The sequence below is a fragment of the Euleptes europaea genome, chromosome 14 (assembly GCF_029931775.1).
Source record: "Euleptes europaea isolate rEulEur1 chromosome 14, rEulEur1.hap1, whole genome shotgun sequence".
Taxonomy (NCBI): Eukaryota; Metazoa; Chordata; class Lepidosauria; order Squamata; family Sphaerodactylidae; genus Euleptes; species Euleptes europaea.
The window spans coordinates 25,805,424-25,819,460 of NC_079325.1; the positions used below are offsets into that span (position 1 = coordinate 25,805,424).

Consider the following 14,037-nt stretch of genomic DNA (forward strand, 5'->3'; position numbering starts at 1 on the left):
GTCCAGGAAAACCATGCTTACTCAGCAACATCTGCCAGTGGCAAATCTTATGTCCAGCCCACTCTTCTTGGTCCCAATACCTCTTCAAGAAATTTTACCAAAAACATTATCAGAAGCCAGGTAGCTGGGAAAGGAGAAAGGTTATTAGGCGACTCTCAAAGGAGCCAGTGGAGCTCAGGAACCCCTTATCCTCTCATTCATTCACAATTTAAGGAGCTTGCCCCAACACTTACAACTGCAAGTTCAAGCCTACTGAGCAGACAGCCGGTTTGGCTCATCAAAGAAATAAAGAGATTAGGTTGTCCGAATATCCAACTCTGATCTCGGGAGGACCAGTCAGGCTGGCTCCCTTTCTTCCTGCTGCTATAAAAGGCCAAGGATGCTGTCCAGCCCCATTCCGGGCCTCCCGTTCCCACCCCCGACTTTTCTGCGAGAAGATCCGTCGGTTGCCTTCAGCCCCTTCGAGCGGAAGGAGGCGAATCGGCGAGGCCAAGGCGAAAGGGGCAAGGAGGAGCAGCATCTTCAGAGGGACGGAGACCAGCAGCTGAGTAAGTGGGGGGCGGCTGGAGGCCTCTGCGCCCGGGCCAGGGAGGCGGGGGGCTTCTGCGGGGTAGGAAATGGGTGGACCTGCGTTTATTCCACCCCAAGGCATGCTTGCCAAGACATAGGGCGAAAACGCATGGGAGGTTTTGCCTTGGATTTGCCGCTCTCTAAATGCACATTTCCCCCAGCCAAATTCTCAAAACTCAAAAACAAGCCCCCATGCAGAGTTTTGTGCATCTAGAGAGCGGCAAATCCAGGGCAAAACCTCTCATGCAGCGATCTTCCGAACAGTCGATCCGAATTCGTCTCGTCGGTCGAGGCAGGTTGGGCTGCTTTTGAGTGTGTGTCTGGAAAATTAGGGGCAACTTGGTTCGTTTGTTATTAGGCCTTTACCCTATGCCTTGGACTACCTTTGTGAAGCCTCTTTCGTCCCGCACTTTACATAAAACCATTTACTTCCCCGAAACTCAGCGTGCCAGGACCTGGGCAGCCCCGGGCTGATCTCGCCAGATCTCAGACGCTAAGCAGGGTCGGCCCTGGCTAGTATTTGGCAGGAAGACTGCCAAAGAACACCAGGGTCGTGACGCGGAGGCAGGCGCTGGCAAACCACCTCTGACCCTCTCTTGCCTGGAAAACCCCATGCGGGGTCGCCATAAGTCAGACGGCAAACAAAAAAACCCTCAGCTAGCCTTATCCTGGAGACGATCCTGTGCCGGCTGACCCCAGGGGTTCGGACGGCCGCGGTCCTGCAGACAGGCTTAACGGGACGCACGTCCAATGCAAGAAAACAGCGCTCTCGTCTGAACTAAAGGTGCGTGGATCTGCGCTGCGCCTGGGGTCCCGGGCAGAATTAAACGCGCCCCTCTTCTCATGCACGGGAGGTTTTGCCTTGGATTTGCCGCTTTCTAGATGCACATTTTCTCCATCCGAATTCTCAAAACTGCACGGGGGCTTACTGTTGAGTTTTGGGAATTTGGATGGAGAAAATGTGCATCTAGAGAGCGGCAAATCCAAGGCAAGACGACCCCCCCCCATGCACAAATGGCCAAAGGAACAGGTTGTAAATGGGGGTTAAGCACCTCATCTATTTTGATAGCGCTTCCAGGTAAATGCGCGAAGTGTCTGGGCGTAATTCACCTGCCCTGGAGAAAACAGCAGACATTCCCACTGAATTTAACACTCTTTTAACAAGTCTCTTTTCCCTCTGGAATTTACCCAAGGTCGCCCCTATTTGATTTAAAAAACGGCTTAGCTTTGCATATGGCTTTCACATAGCAGGAGCTGCCCTCATAAAAGTACTGAAAATTTTAGAGGTTTGGTTAAATCGTCGATGACTGGCACTTTGCCGAAGCGGGCTGTGGCTTAAACCTGAACCTAAACATGTTACACTGGAAGTAAATGCTTCTAGAATCCTTTTCCAAGGAAGACTTCGGTCCCAAAAGCACACTTTGGGCGTAGCAAATAGGCATAGGATTTGGGGCTGTAGTTTTAAGGTTTTAAGTTTAACTGGGAATAAGTTCTCTCCAAAGCCAGTAGGAACCTACTCCGTCGACGTATTTAGCAGCAGAGGGGAGCAGTTCTCTTTCTATAGAATCCACTGTAGGGTATGAAACGAATTTGTAGATCGGGTGCAAGTGAATCAAATCTCGGGGCACTTGGACTTTACCAGGTCCTGAACCAGAATCAGTGAATACACCATCCATTCATTCTCTCTCTGATACGCATTCTCAAACGAGGTGCGGTTTGAATCACCAGTAGGAAGATGTTTGCAATCGAATCCGCTTGACGAGAATGTTTCCAGATGTTATTTTTACGAATCTGGAAGTTTATGAATTTCCCACTTCCCGGCCCATTCTCCGATCCCCCCCTTCCGTTGATATTTTCCGGGATGTAACCTGGCACAAGTTTGGAAGTGGGGCAGAGGCAGAGAGCCATTCTTTGGCCATTTATGCATGGGAGATTTTGCCTTGGATTTGCCGCTCTCTAGATGCACATTTTCCCCATCCGAATTCTCAAAACTCTGCATGGGGGCTGATTGTTGAGTTTTGAGAATATGGATGGGGAAAATGTGCCTCTAAAGAGTGGCAAATCCAAGGCAAAACCTCCCGTGCATAAATGGCCTTTGTTGTTCAGAATTCAGAACACAAAAGCCACTGAAATGCTTGTGATTCTTCTTGCTTACACCAAAGGGGCATATAACAGCGTGTGTGTGTTTCCAGGTGTAGAAAGAGTTAATGCCCCCCCACACACACACACACACCTTCTCGGCCCATCCGGATTGGCCCCTGCAGCTTTTTTTGGGGAGGGGGGGGCTGCCTATCGCAGATGCTCTAACGTCTCGTGTAACAACTAGAAGCTCCTCTGGGGTAAAGGACTCTAACGGCGCTAGGATGAGGAGTAACTTAGCGCACCAGATCTTTCTGCCTACGGACGGGCGCCCTTATTGCGCCAGCCTGTGTTTTTCCCTTAGGGCAGTGGTGTTGGAGGAGAGGGTTACGGATACCGTGGGCCGCCAAAAAAAAAACAAATCAGTGGGTTCTAGATCAAATCAAGCCTGAACTGACCCTAGAAGCTAAAATGACTAAACTGCGGCTATCGTGTTTCGGTCACATTATGAGAAGACAAGAGTCACTGGAAAAGACCGTCATGCTAGGAAAAGTGGAGGGCAGCAGGAAAAGAGGAAGACCCAACAAGAGATGGATGGACTCGATAAAGGAAGCCACGGCCCTCGATTTGCAAGATCTGAGCAAGGCTGTCAAAGATAGGACATTTTGGAGGACTTTCATTCATAGGGTCGCCATGAGTCGGAAGCGACTTGACGGCACTTAACACACACTAACAGTCGGATTTAGGTCGTGATGGGGGGGTGCATTTTCGATCCGCAAAGCTGCGCTCTCTCCGCTCTTCTTCTGTGTTTGAAGGACCAAATTATACTTCTGGATTGCCAGTGGCGGAGCGCCATCCTGAACTAGTGGTGGTCTCTCTGCCCCTTAACGCAAGGGATCCTCCGCCCTATAGACGCTCTATAACGTCTTTGCGCGTTTTCCTAGTCATTTGCAATGATCCGGTCTTTTGTTTACAGGGAAGAGTGAAACTCGGGAAAGTTTCAGAGGAGCAATAGAAGCCAAAAAAGACAAGGGGAATCCTCGAGGGGTGTGCGTGTGTGCGTGCGGGGGGGGGGGTATTAAGGATATGTTTTGGACATTTTCTGTCAGTAAAAGCGGCCAGCTTGGCATCTGTCCCACTGACAGCAAGGGCAGCATTACCAAGCAAGAAAACTTTCTTGGAAGTAAATCCCGCTGGAATCAATGGAACCCACTTCTGAATAAACATGTCAAGTTGCAACCGACTTCTTAAATACTAACTACACTGCTTTGAAAACCCCGAGGGATTTAAAAAAAACTCAGGGAAAGTAGACTGAAGAGGAAGCAATTTGGGCATGTGATACTGACAGGTCAATAAAGCTCTTGGAGCACGCTCCATGCGAAGCTAAGCACTTTGCAGTGCAATCCTAAAACCGCTCTTCTGGGAGTAAGCCCACTGAACAGACCTGCCTAGGATTCGGAGTAGATCTGCTTAGGACTGCAGTCATGGGAGAATTAAATGGCACGCTGACAGAGCTCCCATGGGGACAGGACAGCCTGAGCACCAAGTGCATTTAATGGGGTTTTCTCCCAGATAAATGTGCATAAAATTGCAGTTGTGTTAAACTGCTGGATTTGTGAGTCATTCCATTTATTCCAAAATCTTGTTATATGCAAGTGTGTGTGTGTGTGTAAAGTGCCATCAAGTCGCAGCCGACTTATGGTGACCCCTTTTTGGGGTTTTCATGGCAAGAGACTAACAGGTGGTTTGCCAGTGCCTTCCTCTGCACAGCAACCCTGGTATTCCTTGGTGGTCTCCCATCCAAATACTAACCAGGGCTGACCCTGCTTAACTTCTGAGATCTGATGAGATCAGGCTAGCCTATACATCAAGTTTAAAAGGTAAAGGTAGTCCCCTGTGCAAGCACCAGGACATTACTGACCCATGGCATTACGCCACATCACAATATTTACTAGGCAGACTATGCTTACGGGGTGGTTTGCCACTGCCTTCCCCAGTTGTCTGCAGTTTATCCCTAGCAAGCTGGGTACTCGTTTTACCAACCTCGGAAGGATGGAAGGCTGAGTCAACCTTGAGCCCGCTACTGGAATGGGATCAAAGTCAGGTCGTGAGCAGAGCTTTGACTGCAGTACTGCAACTTACCACTCTGCAACATGGAGCTCCTTTACGTCAAGCTTAGCCCACTAATTATAAATCGTTTAAAATCCATTCACCGGAGCAAGCATGATCCAGCCAGCACCGAGTATGAAGACCAACATGGCTACCCTCTGAAACTATTTCCAAGAATATGCCATTTGGTTCTAGTCGTGAGTACCTATGAGATCCTGGTTTCTATACAGTAATTAAAATGAGGTGCAAATTTTCTCAGTAGCACAATCTATTGAAATAATTATTAGTAAGATTCGTCCACAATTAGCCACATTTGAATCCCATTTATGTTAACCATAAACACAGATGGAAGCAATCTGCCTGAATGGGATTGTCGGTTCTTACTTTCACCACTATATGTTCAGAACCACATCCTGTGGTGGCACAAAAGACAGGGCCTTCTTAATGGTGGTGCCAACGCTGTGGGATCCTCTCCTTAGGGCACTCCATCCTGCCCTTTTAGTTATTTTAAGTGTTTTGTCTTGTCTGTTCTACACTCAAGACAGGTGTCCCTTTACTAATTACATGGTTATGCTTTTAAAAAGAGTTTTTGGAAACCTCCGCGAGTTTAATATTTATTAACATGTGTTTCTTTTCTTTTTCTTTTTTTTTATCTGGTTGTTTTTGTCTATTATTCATACTGGATCTCCACTGGTTATTTTAGTTCTGTTGTTTTTATAACTGTTGGTTTTAACAATTTCACTGATTAGTTGCTTCACGGATTGGGTCAGTCAAAAAGTCCAAATCTTTTGATAAATAAAATAAAACCCACACAATACAACCACACAAAGCTTTCTCTGCATTTTGACTCTGCTTCTCCTCTTTGCAGGCAGGCAGCTGACCATGGGATCATTGGAAGGCAACCATTCAGAGGACCCCCCTGACTGCCCCAGGCCAAGACAGCACAGGAAGCCCCGGGTTTTGTTTTCTCAGGTGCAGGTATCCGAGCTAGAAAGACACTTCCAGCAGCAGAAGTACTTGTCTGCCCCAGAGAGGGACCATCTGGCCGGTCTCTTGAAACTCACCTCCACCCAAGTCAAGATCTGGTTCCAAAACAGGAGGTACAAAAACAAGAGGCAGTGCCAGGATAAAACCTTGACGCTCTCGGCTCTTCCTTGTCCTCTTTCCCTCCCACCCCAAAGGGTGTTTGTCCCTGTCCTGGCAAGGGATGGCAGGCCCTGCCTTGAGAGTTCCCAGGCTTACTCGACCCCATACAGCCTGGCAATCAGCTCTTATGCCACCTACCTCAGTGCCTGGAGCAATCTGCTGTGCAGGGCTAACTATGGCTGCAGCTACCCCGTGGGATCCTCTGCTGCCGCCAGCATCAGCCCTGCCACTAACATAATGAACATGAGTTTTATGATGGCCGGAAGCCTTCCAAGTCACCAGGGCCATGTCCAGACTGCCACGTTGCAGGCAGGGATCAGGGCTTAGTAAAAACCACACCTCATGCAATGCAATACAGTCATGTTTGACTATTAGAGAGGTATGCAACTTTTGGGGTCAAGTCTAAGTAGCAGGATAGTGCATTGCAGCGCACGTTCCAGCATTTGAAGCCCCCTCTCCCACTGTGTGATTTTTTTTGCCTGTAATCTAAGCCACAAGGTGGGTAGCAGCCAAGTGAAAGAGAGAAGAAGAGGGCACACTTGTCTGTGCTGCAGTATGGCTACGCCGTGATTTCTTTCTGCACGCTGAGGACCAGCAGCGTAGGAAAAGTGGCACCCTCTTTTTGGACAGCACGTGGAATATAGAGCACGTGGAATTAAATGCTTGTGGTCATAATGCTCACACCATGGCCTCAGAACTGGCTTCTGTACTCACAACTCAATCACTTCAGGAGAGGAAGAATTGTTAGCCAGGCTGGAATATTGTTTGGATTGGAAGAGAGGTTTTGGTTTGTTTGGGGGGGGGGGTTTGCTTGTGTGTTTAAAAAGCTGCTAACGTGCCACAAATTACTAACACAAGCAGGGGACAAACATTGCTTGTGGACTTATTTGCAACACACCGGAGCATATTGTAACCCACTTTTCTAAGAAAGCAAAAGCCATTTGTGTGCATTAGTTGCTTCTCATTGCCTCTGAAAGCCCACCATATAGCCCAAGGTCTGGATTGTTAAGAACATCCTGTTTGTTGTCAGCTGCTTCCATTTGGCCTTTGGCTGAGGTTGCAGAATGCTTCTGGTGAGGTTTTCATGGTAAGTTTGGAGTTGCACAAAGAACTTTTGTACGCCAGGAAAGTTCTGGGCAGTACAAAAACATGCAACATTGACATTTTTGACACCTGTAATCTGAGCTCCTCTCTTGTCTTATTTGCTAACATCCATTCATTCAGGTTTTCCTGAATGAGGTGAGCAGAAAGGAACACAAGTTCTGGCAAAACAAATGTAAGTTGACAAGAAGGCAAGCAAAAAGAGAATTTGAGGAGCAGATTGCTAAAACATTAAGACAAACAATGAGCATTTCTTCAAATGTATCAGGAACGGGAAAGCAGCGAGGGAGGCAACCTTTGAACAGCAAAAGGACTGCTTAAAGATGATGGGGAGATGGCAGAAAAACTGAACTAATGCTTTGTTTTCACTGTGGAAAAGGTGGGGCATGCCAGAGCTACTGTGGCTGAAGAACTGACTCAAATTGAGGTATTGGGAGATGAACTTCTAGGAGTACTAGGCAAACTGGAAACCATTAAGTGTCTAGGTCCAGATGGCATACACACGAGGCTTCTTAAGGATCTCAAATGCAAGTGTTGATCTACTAACCAGCTGCTTAAAGCGGCCTCTGTACTGGAGGACTGAAAAGCAGCAAATGGTGCAATGATTTTTAAAAAGGGGTCCAGACAGATTCCGGAAATTGCAAGCCAGTTAGCCCCATTCCAGGTAAATGAGGGACAAACTACTACATCATATATTCGGTAGTGCTGAATGGCTGTGGGGAAAGTGAGTCAGGTCAAATATTTCCCAGTCTAAATTGGGTCCCTGTGGCACTTGGGAACTGAGTTCCCACAGGGAACTTGCAGCTGTCATCTGACTGTTAGTCTTTCAAAAACAGCTGTGCAGCTTGGAAGTTTAGGTAATGATCTCCAGGACAGACCAGTAGGAAAAAATGTTGACTCTTTGCTTCAGCCAGCGTGGTGTAGTGGTTAAGAGCAGTGGTTTGGAGCAGTGGAGTCTGGAGAACTGGGTTTGATTCCCCACTCCTCCACATGAGCGGCAGAGGCTAATCTGGTGAACTGGATTTGGTTTCCCACTCCTATGCACGAAGCCAGCTGGGTGACCTTGGGCTAGTCACAGCTCTCTCATCCCCACCTACCTCACAGGGTGTCTGTTGCGGGGAAGGTGATTGTAAGCCGGTTTGAGTCTCCCTTAAGTGGTAGAGAAAGTCGGCATATAAAAACCAACTCTTCTTCAGGTGAGAATTATAAGCAATAGCCATTTTAAAATATCAGTTGCAGGAAGAAGTGGTCATTTGCTGAAATATGGCCATTCCATTGGGAGAGACACCAAAGTGAAATTTAAATGACTCCATGTTGAGTTCTGAATATGCTAGATTGGTTGTGGGGGAGAATATGAGGAGCAAAGAAAGGATGAAATAATTTAATGCAATAAGTAAATGTTTCCCATCAGCGACATGTCTATTTGGAGGGGGCATGCCTGTCTCTTTAAGGTTATGGTATTAAAACTATGAAAACCAGGAAATGTATTTCTAGTGTAAATAATGTTAATCCTACTTTTACTGGTGTTGCAATTGCTTTTGTCATACTTCTGTGTATGGCTTTGTGTTAAATAGGTTGGATATAAAACTATTGTACATGGAGGGGCAGCATATATGACACACTTTGAATACACAAAAGTACTACACACATTCTGATTTTTTAAATCTTAGAAGACTCAGGAAATGAGTGCTCATTGGGAGTATGAAGTATTTACCCTGGGGTATTTCCTCCTCAAACCAACTGCTTGAGAAGCAAAGTATGCAGCACCTGTAAAGCTCAGAAGTGATAGATTTCAGTTTCAAGTTACAATCCCTCCCCCCAGTGGTGTAATGCACCCATTGGCCACTAAGAGGAAGTCCTGCAAGAGAATCTTGTCTACCTGACACAGGTCATTTATGCATGGGAGTTTTACCTGAGGTTCGTTCCTGGCTGGACTCACACTTTTCTGTTGGGAATCTATGCACCGGCCGTCTCCCAAGCTCAAATCAAGTCCCGCCTCTTTAAATGCTGCTCGATAATTGGCTTACTTCGCAGTGCTAACCATGAGAGAAGATTTTCTCCCCCACAAACCCAACTGCCACATAAAAAAAGCATTTTAAGAACAAAAAACTGAGCAATCTGAAAGGGGGGGGGAGAGAAAACCCAAGCCTCGTTTTTAAAAAGCCTTTCTTTTGCTAAGAGCTCCGAGGTAGCAGGAAGCACTTGAATCCCCGCCTCTTTACACACTGCTTTGTGATTGGCTGTGAAAGAAGCCAATCTTCTGTGTTTCCCCTGCTTGTCATCTGCATGGAAATTTGAGCTGGGCTGAGGTCAGGCGAGAGGGAAAAGATGGATTAACAAAGGAATGGGAGGACCGGGGTTGGTTTTGTGTTGGAACAGCTTCGACCTACCAAGGAATGGGATATCGTGCATACTGAAAAGTTAGATCCTAGCTGAAACAGGGAATAAAGGAGGTTACAGCGACCATGCATAAATGACCACAGAAAGCAGGAACAGCTAGATTCCAGTCCTGTGGCACCTTAGAGACCAACGATTTTAGGGGGTATAAGCTTTAGATTACAGTCCTGTGGCACCTTAGAGACCAACGATTTTAGGGGGTATAAGCTTTTGAGAGTCAAATCTCCATCAGATCCCAGGAAGTCTCCTGTGGGCTACCTGGAGTTCATGTTAAATTGGGCATAGTGCGCAGAGCAACTGGCATTCCATTGAAGACAATGACAAAGCCCCTTTTGAAAGATGCACATGGTCAATATATGAATGGGAGTGTGAATTACTCTTGGATACCCCCCTCCCAAAATGCTGCAGTGAACCAACATGCAACTCCCCCCATGCACACATACACATACACACATATTTCAGCACTGTGTTGATAATGGCTAAAGGAAGAAGATAATTCACAGTGGGTAGCCGTGTTAGTCTGTCTGCAGTAGTAGAAAAGAGCAAGGGTCTAGTAGCACCTTAAAGACTAAAAAAAATATTTTCTGGCAGGGTATGAGCTTTCGTGAGCCACAGCTCCCTTCTTCAGAACTTCAGAAAGGAAGAAGAGGCATTCACTGAAGACAGGCACATAGGGTTGCCAAGAAAGACACAAGGGTTGGGAAATTACTGGAGATTTGGGGGTGGAAGCCTGGGGAGGACGATTCGGGGAGGGAAGGGACCTCAGCTGAGTATAATGCCATACAGTCGAACTGTAGGTGCTCCACTGAGTTAGCAACCCCCACACCATTTTGCCTTTGAAGTGCTATGACATTGCTAAACCAAAGTATCAGATGCAGGTAGGAACTCAGTTTTCTCAGAGCATTCTGTACATGTTCAGAAACATACTCTTTACTGTTACTCCACATATTCTTGGGCTGGACTCCAGAATTCCGAGCAGGCACTTGTGAGAGCCAGAGCGGCATAGTGGTAAAGAGTGGCAGACTCTAATATGGAAAACTGGGTTTGTTTCCCCATTCCTACTCATGAAGCCTGCAGGGTGACCTTGGGCTAGTCACAGTTCTCTCAGAACTCTCTTAGTCCCACCTACCCCACAAGGTGCATGTTGTGGGGAGGGGAAGGGAAGGTGATTGTTAGCTACTTTGTGTGTGTAAAGCGCCGTCACATCGCAGCCGACTTATGGCGACCCCTTTTGGGGTTTTCATAGCAAAAGACTAACAGAGGTAGCTTGCCAGTGCCTTCCTCTGCACAGCAACCCTGGTATTCCTTGGGTCTCCCATCCAAATACTAACCAGGGCTGACTCTGCTTAGCTTCTGAAATCAGATAAGATCAGGCCGCCTGGGCCATCCAGGTCAGGGGATTAGCTACTTTAAGATTCTTTAAAGGTAGAAAAAGCAGGGTATAAAAACCTACTCGTCTTCTTCTTCTCTAATGAAGCTCTGCAGCTACTCCCAATCCCAAAATCATCCCCATGGTACCCTATACAGAGGTTCTCCTGTGCTGCTCAGAACTCTGTTAGACTTTATGGTGCCATCATGGTTGAGGAGGAAAGGGGCTTCTGCCTTCCCCCATGATGTTTTCTCAATCTGAAATGGCCCTGGGGGCACTATTTGCCCCATTGGAGGGAAGCACATGTAGTCCATCATGACAACCCCTATTGGAGCAAAAAAATACTGCTGGGACCGCTTTGGGTTGGGAAAACAGCACTGGGGGGAAGGCTGAAGCCCCCACTACCCCCATGTCACTGTTCCAATCTGAATCAGGCCCCAGCATGCTTGGGAACTGGGCTTCCATGGAAAACTCCCAGCTGCTGTTTGACTGCAAGTCCTTGTGGCATGTCGCATGTTAAACATAACATCTAGTTTGGACCTTACAGTACCACCCTAAGCAATAATAATAATAAAAATAATAATAAAATTTATTTCCGGCTATTATGCCAGATAAAACAGAAACTAACCTTACAAGGAATAGATTTACAAACCAAGGCTAGCAAAATTAAGAATCACCTAATTGTACATTTTCACAATTAGATTGAGGGGATAATCTAAATTGACGTCCCTTCAGTGCAACCGCTAAGTTACACCCTTCTAAGCCCATTGACTTCAGCTAACTTAAAAGAGTGTAACTCGGCTTAGGACTGCATTTGTAAAAGCTTACCATGTAGCACCTATGCTGAGTGGGTAAGGTAGCTATCTGTACCTTGTGTGTTGCACTACTTTCTCATCCTCCTTCCGAGGGCTCAGAGTGGTATTTTAGCTTCACAGCAACCTAATGAGGTCGGTTAGGAGACAGACATTGGCGCAAGGCTTCCCACATTACCTTTCCTCTGCAGCTGCTTGGAAATCTAGAGGAGAGGGGAGATCGTGATGCCGTGTGATTGGGGGCGAATGGCAATCAACGCTGTATGTGGTGCCAGGTACTGGACTGTAAGGGTTGTAACACAGCTCCTGGAGAAACTGTCTGGAGTATTTTCCAGAGATGTGGAGGAACAAACACCGAATTGCCAACAAGTGGATGATCCAATGAACAAATCAAAGGTGAAAGTAACTACAATTTCTTGTCCGTACTGTCTCTCTCAGGTGGGGGGGGGAGGGTTGAAGCAGAAGACAAGAGGTATTTCTTCAGCCACTTTCTTACTGGCATCCTGTGCCCCTGGAATGGAGCCATCTTGGGCAAGCAGTAACTCTAGCAGGCTTGTTTCATTCCAACAGACCTGGGTAGATGGCAGTAGCTGCTGGAGGTCTCCAGTCACTCACATCAGCCTCCCAAGTCCCAAACTCTCAATCCTGGCAGGGTGTGAGAAGGTCACTTCCTCAACCCTAAAGCAAACATTCCCAATGTGCATTACAGGTGAAGGAGTGCAGTTAAGCTATTGAGCACATTGGCAAGACGGCATCATGCGGCCCACCCAGTTAGTGCATCATCTAATTGTTTTGGCAGCCAGCAACAGGTCTTAATTTGCTCTCCAGAAGCGGGGGTGGGGGGGTGGGATGGCTTGCTGGGAGGGTGGGGATGACGTTCTCTCCAAATACTACTGTTGGTTTCCTATTGCTTCATAAATCTTTCCTTTGTGGCTGGCTAAGGGGGCAATGGGGGTCAAAGTTTTTATTTGTTACTGAAGCTTCTGAAACACGTTGTTCAGGATACAAAACTGATGGCCAGGGGACATATATCAGTATAAACTGTTAAGGACCTGTTATGGACAGGATCTGCTCATATCAAAAATGGATATGAACCAGAAAAAGGCAACGTGGTGTAGTGGTGAGAGTGCTGGACTAGGATCTGAGAGATCCAGGTTGGAATCCCCGGGGGCTCTACCAGGGAACCTCAAGCTCGCTAGGTGACCTTGGGCTAGTCACACACTCTCAGCCTAACCTATCTCATGGGGTGGTTGTGAGGATAAAATGGAGCAAAGGAGAATGATGCAAACTGCTTTGAGGTCTTGTTGGAAAGAAAGCAGGATATAAAAGAAGTAAATCAATCCATTTGTCAATGGAATTAGGCCAACTGATGCTCGCTGTGATCCCCAAAGCATGGAAGGTGGGTTGCAGATTACTGAAACTGAAATGCTTGAGTCGGCTTACTGAAATAGTCGGCTTGAGCCTCTTTGGGTGCGTCAGAAATAATGACTGAAAATCCCAGTCTGCTAATTCCAACATGTGCTCATCATCTTTTAAGTAGTTTATGAGCCATGGCCACAAAAGACTTTTAAAATCAATGTTTGTATTCCCCCAAACTATTTATTTATTTTATATCTCCACTGACTACATTCGATCTACCACACAAGAATGTTGAAAAGACTACTAAGATCGTGTGTGTGTGTGTGTGTGTGTGTGTGTGTGTGTGTGTAAAATTGGAACATATTATACCGTAAGGTTCACAGCTTTTTAAATTTTCTTTAATTTATAAAGGAGGGGGAAGTGAAAAGAAATGTTCTAAAAATAAAATAAATTCCTACAATGCTTTGCCAATCAAATTAGGTTATTTAACCTTTCCAGGGTTATTTATGCATGGGAGTTTTACCTGAGGTTCGTTGCTGGCTGGACCTAGACTTTCCAGTTGGGAATCTCTGCACCAGCAGTCTCCAAAACTCAAATCAAGCCCCGCCCCTTCAAATGCTGTTTTGCAATTGTCTTACTTCGCAGTGCTCACTGTGAGAGAAGATCTATGTCCAAAACCCAAACAAATACACATAGTTGTATTTGGGATCCAAAAAGAAACAGCAGTAGATACCCCACCCCAAGCTCTTGGTTGGATTTTGGTGCTGTCTATTTATTGTAACTATTATCATACTACAATCAATTGTAAAGAGGGACTCTTCTACTTTCAATACCACATGGACAATACTCAAAAGCGACTCATTCTGGACTAACTTTTATCAGTCACATTTATAGTTAGGAACGGAACTTCCATTTTCTATATTGGTCCAGTTTCTATTGGTCCAAAATTAGGGTTGCCAGGTCCCTCTTCACCACCGGCGGGAGGTTTTTGGGGCGGAGTCTGAGGAGGGCAGGGTTTGGGAGGGGAGAGACTTCAGTGCTATAGAGTCCAATTGCCAAAGCAGCCATGTTCTCCAGGTGAACTAATCTCTGTTG

General features: G+C 46.5%; 1 protein-coding gene across 1 annotated transcript; it reads left to right on the forward strand.

Annotated features, from left to right (window-relative positions):
• Nucleotides 1-379: 379 nt before the first annotated feature.
• Nucleotides 380-6,231, forward strand: NKX2-6 (NK2 homeobox 6). The gene is made up of 2 exons (XM_056860907.1): nt 380-548; nt 5,627-6,231. The coding sequence occupies exons 1-2, from the start codon at nt 380-382 to the stop codon at nt 6,229-6,231; spliced, it is 774 nt and encodes a 257-aa protein (XP_056716885.1).
• Nucleotides 6,232-14,037: the final 7,806 nt, after the last annotated feature.

Bases quoted from the DNA above. Each gene is read 5' to 3' on its own strand.
- NKX2-6 (XM_056860907.1), top strand. From the start codon at position 380: ATGCTGTCCAGCCCCATTCCGGGCCTCCCGTTCCCACCCCCGACTTTT. The intron at 549-5,626 runs GTAAGTGGGGGG...TCCTCTTTGCAG, and splicing joins GGACGGAGACCAGCAGCTGA to GCAGGCAGCTGACCATGGGA.